The 11,082-nt window shown below is 42.3% G+C and overlaps 1 protein-coding gene across 1 annotated transcript in view; it reads left to right on the plus strand.

Annotated features, from left to right (window-relative positions):
* LOC310724493 (teneurin-3) overlaps positions 1-10,637 on the plus strand; it is a 44,259-nt gene extending 33,622 nt beyond the window's left edge. The window contains exons 9-11 of the mRNA XM_083538573.1: positions 3,720-5,331; positions 5,526-5,656; positions 6,326-10,637. Coding sequence (XP_083394699.1) covers positions 3,720-5,331; positions 5,526-5,656; positions 6,326-7,084 — 2,502 coding nt within the window. The 3' untranslated portion in view covers positions 7,085-10,637. The remainder of the gene's footprint in view (positions 1-3,719; positions 5,332-5,525; positions 5,657-6,325) is intronic.
* Positions 10,638-11,082: the final 445 nt, after the last annotated feature.

Here is an 11,082-nt window from a genome sequence, read left to right on the forward strand (position 1 = left end):
AGTTCACAAGTTGAACCTTTTTTCTAATCTTTTTTACTTATCAGGAAATGCAGGTTTGTAATTTTATTCATGTTCTTTCTGTTTTATAGAATTTAGAATAATATTAAATTATTTCCTATTTTGCTTTGAGTATGTTAATGGAGAAGTATAGAGAAGGTGAGAAGGAGTTGCATTGTGTGTTTGTGGATTTAGAGAAAGCGTACGACAGGGTGCCGAGAGAGGAGTTGTGGTATTGTATGAGGAAGTCTGGTGTGTCAGAGAAGTATGTGAGGGTGGTGCAGGACATGTATGAGGACAGTGTGACAGCAGTGAAGTGTGCAGTAGGAACGACAGACTGGTTCAAGGTGGAGGTTGGACTGCATCAAGGATCTTTCCTGTTTCCTGTTGAAGGACGAGGTCAGACAGGAGTCTCCATGGACTATGATGTTTGCGGATGATATTGTGATTTGTGGTGAGAGTAGGGAGCAGGTGAAGAAGAGCCTGGAGAGGTTGAGGTACATGCTGGAGAGAAGGGGAATGAAAGTCAGTAGGAGTAAGACAGAGTACATGTTTGTGAATGAGAGGGAGGGCAGTGGAGGGGTGCAGTTGCAGGGGGAAGAGGTGGAGAAGGTGGAGGAGTTCAGGTACCTGGGGTCAACAGTGCAAAGTAATGATTTGGGTGACATCAAGAGTGTGATTATATAGTCTTTAAACAATGCAGAACACTGGAGAGTGAGAACTAACATGAGCACTGGAGTGTAAGATTATGAGTGATGATCTTTCTACAGTCTTATACAGTCATTTGAGATTATGAAACCAGGAGCTACTGAGCAACTCATAAAATAGCTCAACATTTCAGATCATCACAGATCCAGTGTGTTAGAGAAGTGAACTAAAGAGTGCAGGCAGGGTGGAGTGGGTGGAGAAGAGTGATAGCAGGAGTGATTTGTGATAGAAGAGTATCTGTGAGAGTGAAAGGGAAAGTTTATAGGACTGTGGTGAGATGTTGAGATGTTGTATGGATTAGAGACAGTGGCATCGGGTAAAAGACAGGAGATGGAGCTGGAGGTAGCAGAGCTGAAGATGTTGAGGTTTTCATTAGAAGTGACGAAGATGGACAGGATTCGAAATGATTTAATTAGAGGGACAGCGCGTGTAGGACGTTTTGGAGACAAGGTGAGGGAGGCGAGATTGAGATGGTTTGGACATGTGCAGAGGAGGGACATGGGGTATATCAGTAGGAGAATGCTGAGGATGGAGACACCAGGAAGGAGGAAAAGAGGAAGACCAAGGAGGAGGTAATGGATGTGGTGAGTGAAGACATGCAGGTAGTTGGTGTGAAAGAGGCAGATGTAGAGGACAGGGGGGTATGGAGACGGATGATCCGCTGTGGCGGAATTTTTAATTGTGATTTTTTTTCTATACTTTTTTCCTTGAATTTTACAATATTTAAAATAGGATTTATTTATAATTTCTTATCATCTTATGTTGTGACTTTTAGTTGTTTGGATTTGCATTTATGGCATTTGGCAGATGCTCTTATTCAGAGCAACTTATATTTATCTCATTTATACAACTGTTTGGGTTTGTGGGACTCAATAACCAGGATGTAAAATAATCAATCAACCATCACTGTAGAATCTATCAGTGGCTTCATCCCACATTCTGGCTTCACTCTGAGAAGTTCATATGGATCACTACATGCTTTTCAAAAGCAACAAGAGAGGGACAGGAAATGAGAGTCCCACACATGTCCTCTTCTTACACTGTTATATCGTATATAAAATCTTTACACACTCATTGTACAACAACCCCTGCTCTGCCCTGCCCTGCCCTGCCACGCCCCACCACGGGCACCAGTGAAATTCAGTGAACGTTCCGAAAGGAATTGGATAATGTTGGATTGGATTTTGAATTGGATATTGGAATAGATATAAGATTGAATGTTAGATTAGATGTTTGAAAATATTGTGTACTTTATGGAATTGATCAGATTTGTTATTGGAGATTTGAATCACGTGTACACTTTGTGGGATTAAATAAATGAAGAAAATTAAGTAATAAGTTATTTTCTGCATCTCAAAATCAAGAAAACGCAGTTTTCTCCCTTTTCAGCTGGCAATATGAGATCAGAAAATGAAGAAGGCATCATAAATCACATTTTGGTTTTCAACTGCTTATTAAAAAAAACTAATAAACGCATCATACGCACCCATTTATAAATTCCCAATCCCTTTTATACTTTGTTCTTTTTTCATTCATTATATTAAATAAATAAATAAATAAATACTAATAAACAAAATGCCCCAGAAACTTTATAAATTGTCAAGTAGATTTTTTATTTGTTTGATATAAAAAAGTTGAATAGTTTTTTTTAAATATACTTATTTATCATAAATTATAATTTTTTAATTCTTTAGTGAGTTTCTGTTTTTATTGTGCCTCTTTTGCCTTCTACACCTGTAACTTCTCCTATTTAGATATTTTAACTGTTTATTCGAGCTCATTTTTAAAAATCATTTTTAGACTTGGATTGATTACAGCTATTGATTCCTGTCAGTCGCTCATCCTTTAACGTTCATCACCACAGAATTACACGCGGACAAACTACAACACTACAAATGAGACTCTCGAGTGTGAACGAGTACGACCACATCATTAACTTAATGGCTTTGAATGTGTAAGGAGGAGGCTATAAATTTAGTCAGGCTGATCGATAATTCCGGAGGGTAATCAATAGCTCGTTAGGCTGCGCTCGTTACACACTTCGGTCAGGATTTATATTACAGTAATGATGTTCAGGTAAGAAAAAAAAAAGTCAAAAAAATAAAAAGTTCAATAAAAGTGATTCTGATTTGTAAATCTGAAGAGGTTTGGGTTTTTTTCTTCAGGTTTCTATCAGTACGGTTCCTCCTGGTCACCACAGAGTCTGTCATTTTTCAATCAAATTTCAAGTCTTGTATTTTGTGGGGTTTTTTTGTGTGAAGGAAATACAAGTGGAGAAACTACCCCAATGCCTGTAGATGCTAAATAACATCATCCAGATATGATTTGATGTGATTATCAGAAGAATCATTCTGGCAGGTTTCTGTTCAGGTTTTTTTTTTCCCACTTTCACAGCAGAGCAGGAATTGAAGCGATTTTATTTTTTTATTTTTTTTTGGGGGGGCAAGATAAATGATGTCAGGAGTTTCGTTGTTGGCTTTGTGTAGCAGGCCATACAGCTAGACTGCATATTTATCATTGCTATTTATGCTGTCCATCAAAAGCTCCCACAAACAGGCTCAGAATAAACATGAGACCTCTTTCGATCACAGATCACAGCTGACTTGGTGGTTTTATCATACATCAGACTCTTATTAAAGATTCTGTTTGTGGTAGCGCAGGAAAAAAATTAAAAAAATAAAAATCCAGCCGACTTTTCAACCACCGGGTTTATCCGCTACAATATGTTGAGAGGGTTATTACCTGCTGCTTCGTTAAGTGATTATGACTTTCACCGAAGCTTACCTTATGAGATAAGTGCAGAGGCAAAGGCCAGTAATTTCAGAATACTTCAGAATTATGCATCCAAGTGTATTAAATTGTGCCAGGTTTAGAAAATGAAGACTCTGAAAGAGACCTCAATTAAACAAGGAAATCGGCACTGGAGCTGCATGTTAATACCTGCCTTTGCACACTCCTTTGCATTTTAAACACTCATTAGAGTAATTAATTGCCTTATTTTTTTTCATTTCCAGTCCATGGTGCTCCTGCTCCACAGCCAGCGACAGTACATCTTCGACTTTGACCTACAAGACAGGCTCTCTGCCATTACCATGCCCAGTGTGGCACGTCACACCATGGAGACCATTCGGTCCATCGGCTACTACCGCAACATCTATCATCCACCTGAGAGCAACGCCTCGGTCACCGTGGATTACACCGAGGACGGACAACTTCTCCGTGTGGCACACTTGGGCACTGGGCGCCGCATCCTCTATAAGTACAGGAGGCAGAACAAGATCTCTGAGATCCTGTATGACAGCACACGTGTGAGTTTCACGTATGACGAGACTGCCGGCGTTTTGAAGACAGTCAACTTGCAAAGTGAAGGTTTTATCTGCTCCATCCGATATCGCCAGATCGGCCCTTTAGTGGACAGACAGATCTTTCGATTCAGCGAGGACGGCATGGTCAATGCCCGCTTTGACTACTCATATGACAACAGCTTCCGAGTCACCAGCATGCAAGGGGTCATTAACGAGACGCCGCTTCCCATCGACCTCTACCAGTTCGATGACATTTCTGGCAAAGTTGAGCAGTTTGGCAAGTTCGGAGTAATCTATTACGACATCAATCAGATCATCTCGACAGCAGTCATGACATACACTAAGCACTTTGATGTCCACGGCCGCATCAAAGAAATCCAGTATGAGATCTTCCGGTCCCTCATGTACTGGATCACTATCCAGTATGACAACATGGGCCGGGTCACCAAGCGAGAGATCAAGATCGGACCTTTTGCAAACACGACCAAATACAGCTATGAGTACGACGTGGATGGCCAACTGCAGACCGTTTACTTGAACGAGAAGATGATGTGGCGTTACAGCTATGATCTCAACGGCAACCTGCACTTGCTAAACCCGGGTAACAGCGCTCGCCTCACGCCGCTTCGTTATGATCTTCGTGATCGCATCACGCGCCTTGGCGATGTACAGTACCGGATGGACGAAGACGGATTCCTGCGCCAGAGAGGCACCGAGATCTTCGAGTACAACTCCAAAGGCCTGCTGGTACGAGTCCATAGCAAGGCCAATGGGTGGACTATTCAGTATCGTTACGATGGATTGGGGAGGCGACTGGCATCCCGTAACAGCCTCGGCCAGCACCTTCAATACTTCTATGCCGACCTGAACTACCCTACACGTATCACCCATGTCTACAACCATTCCAGCTCAGAGATCACCTCGCTCTACTATGACCTCCAAGGCCACCTGTTTGCTATGGAGATTAGCAGTGGAGAGGAGTTCTACATCGCCTGTGACAACACTGGAACTCCACTAGCTGTCTTCAGTAGTAATGGGCTGCTACTTAAGCAGGTTCAGTACACTGCTTATGGAGAGATCTACTTTGACTCCAACCCTGACTTTCAGCTGGTAATTGGGTTCCATGGGGGATTGTATGACCCACTTACAAGGCTCCTTCACTTTGGAGAACGAGACTACGACATCCCTGCTGGCCGCTGGACCACTCCAGATATTAGCACCTGGACCAGAGTGGGAAAAGATCCTTCCCCATTTAACCTGTACATGTTTCGCAATAATAACCCTATTAGCAAAGTGCATGATGTCAAAGAGTATGTTACAGGTAAGGACAAGTATGATTTCTCTTTTTTCTGACTTCCATCTGCTGTTGTACCTTAGGTCCCTGCCAGGCACATGGGATTAAAACAATATCAGAAGTGACATGATGTGTTATAAGAATGTAAAGGCTAAATGTTTAAATAGATTTTTTTAAACAACTAACAGTGCTTCATTAAAATGTCAAATGTCTGTCTCTAGATGTCAACATCTGGCTGGTAACATTTGGCTTCCATCTTCATAATGCCATCCCTGGATTCCCGATTCCTAAATTTGACCTTACACAGCCATCACTGGAGATGAGAAAGAGTCAGCTCTGGGATGATCTTCCGGTATTTAAAGCTTTTGTAATCTCTTCATTGCCACTGTTCTGGTTCGTTGTCGTGCTTCGAATGAGTGAAAAATCCTATTCTGTGGTGCTGTTCAGTTTATTGCTTGTGATTTATCCCATCAGTTAATTAACAAGTTTTTGAAGATTTTAATTAGATGTGTAAACTCAAAAGTGCTTCGGCCCTCCAGGATCTCAGTTTGACACATTTTCTACACTTTTGCACTTCAGCTCTCTCTAGCCTCAATAGTTGCTTAAAAGAAAGTGTTGCTTGGACTTGTTGGGTTGTTTTTTTTCCAAGATTTATGAGTAGAGACAGAGAGAGGCGAGAGGAAGCGAACCCACTATGGAATAATCACCATTATTCTAAAACAAGAATTTACTGTGCCGTATGTGGAGCTAATTACAGTACCAGCTGGTCAAACAACACACCATGGGCCATGATAAGGAGTCCAAATAGTGTTTCTTTGTTTTTGATACTTTTTGTTTCGTATTTGTTACTTCTGTTTTGCTTTGATAAAAAAAAAATTATGATGATCTTGTTTTCTTGACAAAATGTGATTTAAGCCTGCATTTGTAGTTTTAAACTAATTTGCTTCAGGCAGCCCCTATACAAGTCTCTTGTCACGTTTTGCCCTTTTCCCTTATAATTGATTTCTCTTCCCTTTCGCAGGCCATTTCAGGCGTCCAGGAGGAGGTGACACGACAGGCCAAGGCGTTCTTATCTTTCGAGAGGATGCCGGAGATCCAGTTTAGCCGGCGCCACAGTGCATGGGATAAACCCTGGCTGTGGTTCGCCACCGTCAAGTCGTTGATCGGTAAAGGCGTGATGCTTGCGATCACCAGCAAAGGCCAAGTTGCCACAAATGCCCTGAACATTGCCAACGAAGACTGCATCAAGGTGGCGGCGGTGCTGAACAATGCCTTCTACCTAGAAGACCTGCATTTCACAATTGAGGGTCGCGACACACATTACTTTATTAAAACAAGCCTTCCTGAAAGTGACCTGGGGGCCTTGCGGCTGACGAGCGGCCGCCGTAGCCTGGAGAACGGCGTGAATGTGACCGTGTCCCAGTCCACCACCGTAGTGAACGGGCGTACGCGGCGCTTCGCAGACGTAGAGCTACAGTACGGCTCCCTGGCGTTGCATGTACGGTACGGCATGACACTGGATGAGGAAAAGGCACGAGTGCTTGAGCAGGCCAGGCAACGAGCTCTCGCAAGCGCATGGCAAAGAGAACAGCAAAGGGTCCGAGAGGGCGAAGAAGGTGCCAGGCTCTGGACTGAAGGTGAGAAACGGCAACTACTGAGCTCAGGAAAGGTTCTGGGCTATGACGGCTACTACGTCCTCTCTGTGGAGCAGTACCCCGAACTAGCCGACAGCGCCAACAACATCCAGTTCTTGAGGCAGAGCGAGATCGGGAAGAGGTAACAACCGACTGCACGGCGATGCTTTAGCTGGGAAGAAGCAACAACAACAGACTGTACTGTGCCTAGCTGCCTCTCTCGTTCACCGTGTAGAAAAGACCTGAGATAAGCTCTGAAACCCGACACGTCTCTCCCTCTGCAGCATCGACATGAACTCTTTCTGAAAGCACTCAATAAGAATTTTTTTTTAATAAAAAATAAAAAACTGCTTTAGCTTGGTAGATGTAATGGACTGTTACTTAGCTGACAGTTTTCTCAGACTGAGGAGAGAAATAACGTGAAGAAATGACTCAAGCGATCGGTACCGCCTCAGTTGCCTCACACTCTCTTACCCCAATACCCCCACTCTATACCGAATATACTCACTAATAGACCCCTTCCCCATCACAGGGTAGACAGAAGCCGCCTCTATTTTACCGTGTACAAAAACCCTAAGAACATATTTCTTCACGCTGCAGCATCAGATGGACAAGCAAACTTTCTCTGAAGGACTCTTGATAAATGATTTTTAAAAACTCTTCGGATCTTTTTTGTGCTTTTTTTGTATAAAATTCTTTAACGACGGTACGCATAACGGATTTAAAAAAAGGAAGAAAAGAAAGGACATGTTTACAAAACCACTGCACTTGGCTAACGGACTAACGTGTACAGAGCCTCTGGGTCGCAACTTTCACTCGGGAAGTTCTTCTTGAAAAAAAAAATAAAAATCAAAAAAAATAAATACAAATTAAAAGTTTTGTGGATGTTGTGGGTACAGAGACGTACAGCCGTGAGAACTGAACGATCCTTTCCTGCTTTGCTTTCTTTTGAAGACGCTGTTACGATTCAAGTATTCAGTCGAGTCTGCGTGTTCGATGTCATTGCTGAACCAGCTGGCGGATGTAGAGTAGAGAGCAAAAACTAAAGTAAAAATTATATATCCTAACTGGCCTGTCTTTTGACAAGAGATGTGAGAGTTATCTTTATGAATTTTTTTTTTAACTTAAAAAAAAAATCCACTTATCCATACATCAATATTAGTCTCAGAGAAAGTAATTTATGTACAGTGTTTATACATACAAAAAAAATACAAAAACAAAAATAAATCCTTAGGAATATTGACTTTCTTTTTACCGTCTTGTCATGCATTACTGTTTACACTTCATGAAGTTTAATATTTGATCTTATCAGAATTTATGGTAATGCTAATCAAAATAAAATCAGCTGTACTGTCTCATTATTCTCTGCATTTTCATCTCGTACTGTTTGTTTCGCACACGTTTTGTTTTTGATTTTTGTGGGTTTTTTTAAGCTCTTGGCCGGTTTCATTGCTTGCCTGCTTTTTCACTGTAATCGATGGAGGTGATGTACCCCGGATGTCGAGCTGCGGTTCAATAACGGCCTTTAGATATTAGTTAGAAATAAAGCGGGATACAGATTCAAATGTTGGGTGTTTTCTGGTTACTCGCAGGAAACTACTCGGGGCTGTACTCTGTACATGTCATGTTTCAAACGCACGTTGAGATTTTCAAAAAAATCGATCACCTCATTTGGACGTATAACAAACCAACTGGAACTATGGACTCGAGTCGTGACTTTTAGAAAAAGCATGGAAAACGGAGCAAATCGGATTCACAGGCAAAAAAATTTATGCGGGCAAAAAAAGGGAAAACTTCATTCACGTGCATCTCCTCACGGTTGAAAGTCGATTAGTTTTATAGCTCGATTTTGTTTGTCTAATTCTGAGGCCTTCAAAAAAAGAGAACGTACCTCGGTTTTTTTGTTGTTTTTGTTTTCCTTTTTGTACTTATTTACTTACTACGAAACTTATTTTTTTATTAATATGTGAATGAAAAAGGATGTGAAAAAGGGAAAGTGGTCGGGCAGTTCCCCCCGCAATGATTGTGATGGTGGGTTTGGAACTCCAAATCTTTTCTGATCATTGTGCTTTGTGTCAAGCGCTGTGCGTTTGGCTGCTCTGATCTTAGAAACGCCAAATTCTTTCCTTGTTTGACAATCCGGTTCCCACCGCGATTAAATGCGGTGACTTCGTACCCCTCCCTGAGGTGACTCAGCAGCTCTGCACCCCTCACTTGGCTCCTGGAGGTGCTGCGGTGGCTTTGTGCCCCCCACTCCCCTCCTTGAGGTGTTGCGGCGGCTTCGTGCCCCCCACTCCCCTCCTTGAGGCGTTGCGCCGGCTTTGTGCCCCCGACTCCCCTCCTTGAGGCGTTGCAGCGGTATTTTGCCCCCCACTCCCCTCCTTCAGGCATTGCGGCGGCTTCTTGCCCCCCACTCCTCTTCTTGAGGCATTGCCATGGCTTTTTGCCCCCCACTCCCCTCCTTTAGGCGTTGCGGCGGTATCGTGCCCCCCACTCCCTTCCTTGAGGCGTTGCGGCGGTATCGTGCCCCACACTCCCCTCCTTGAGGCGTTGCGGCGGTATCGTGCCCCACACTCCCCTCCTTGAGGTGTTGCGGCAGCTTCATGCCCCCCCACCCCCCTCCTCGAGGCGTTGCGGTGGATTCACACCCCTCGAGCAGTTAACGAATTATAAAAGCAGCTACATTTTGAGCACACGTCACGTCGCACAGAACGCCATTTCTCTGGCACTTACCGCGATACACGATTCTTACGAAGGCCATGGCAGTTAGCAAATAGGGAACGGTTGGCAAGAAAAGAACAAGGTGATCAAGGTTTTCTTTGCCATATGTTGCATGCGTATGATGTAAAACTGCCTATCTGAAACCATTTCACCCACTTTAAAGGTCATGTTCAGAAGCCGGGTGTTTGAACGCACTGCTTTGATGGATTATTTACTGTATCTGCTTCTACTCCAGCTCATTATGGATGTGTGTGAAAATGTACTGAATGTTTTCTTTCTCCATCTCCATCTCCATGGCTCCTCTCTGTCTCGTAGCTCTGTACGGCCTCATGCAGGTCCCTCAAAGTTTTAAAGTAGGATGTAAAAAAAGAAAAAAACTATATGCCTTGTTTATATGCATTTTTTTTCTGTTTTATGGGAAAGATTTTTTTTTTTTTTTTACAGATATGTTCCTTTTTGTACTATTTAAAAAAAAGCAGCGGAGGTAAAAAGCGGGCGTGAGGAAGAACTGTCTCACGGTCTGCTAGTGAAGGGACTACGGATGCGCCACACTCATGTTTCTGTTTGTTTTTGAGCGACAGATCTTGAGGTTTTCTTGTTTGTTTGCTTGATAAGGTACAAAAAAATAAATGTCTGGAGTGCAATTAAGAGACTGGATACACGTTAACGAGACTTCGGGACGTCAAAAAGCATGGGGTTTAATGCACTGTTCAATCCAATCTAAATTTCAGTCTGATAACACATGTTTTACTGCCACAGAAGTTGGAAAGGAAGCAGGAACCTCCGACTTGTTCATCTGATGTATTAACTACTGACAGAAGCGACGTGTGAAACACGTGTGAAAATGTGTATCCAGACCTTTAAGTGCAAATGTAAACTAATCTCAACTAGGTCGATGCTGGACCCATTTACATTTTTACTTTGCAACATGTTAATGCTCCACAGACGCCAATCATTTAAATAAAAACATAATACTCATAGTGTTTCTGCTCTCGTCTTTTACTTATTTGTTTGTTTGTTTATCACTGTAACTGAAAGTGGACAGCGATGTTTGATTGTAGTGTAAAAAATAAGTTTTATACATACATACATACATACATACATATATATATATACACACACACACACATACAGTAGGGCAAAAAGTATTTAGTCAGCCACCAATTGTGCAAGTTCTCCTCCCACTAAAAAAGATGAGATCTGTAAAGCCTGTAATTTTCATCATCGGTACACTTGAGAGACTATGAGAGACACAATGAGAAAGAAAAATCCCGAAAATCACATTGTCTGATTTCAAAATAATTTATTTGCAAATTATAGTGGAAAATAAGTATTTGGTCAATAACAAAAGTTAATCTCAGTACTTTGTTATATACCGTTTGTTGGCAATGACAGAGATCAAACATTTTCTGTGAGGCTCAAC

This window comes from Silurus aristotelis, assembly GCF_946808225.1.
Source record: "Silurus aristotelis genome assembly, chromosome: 4".
In the NCBI taxonomy this organism is placed as follows: Eukaryota; Metazoa; Chordata; class Actinopteri; order Siluriformes; family Siluridae; genus Silurus; species Silurus aristotelis.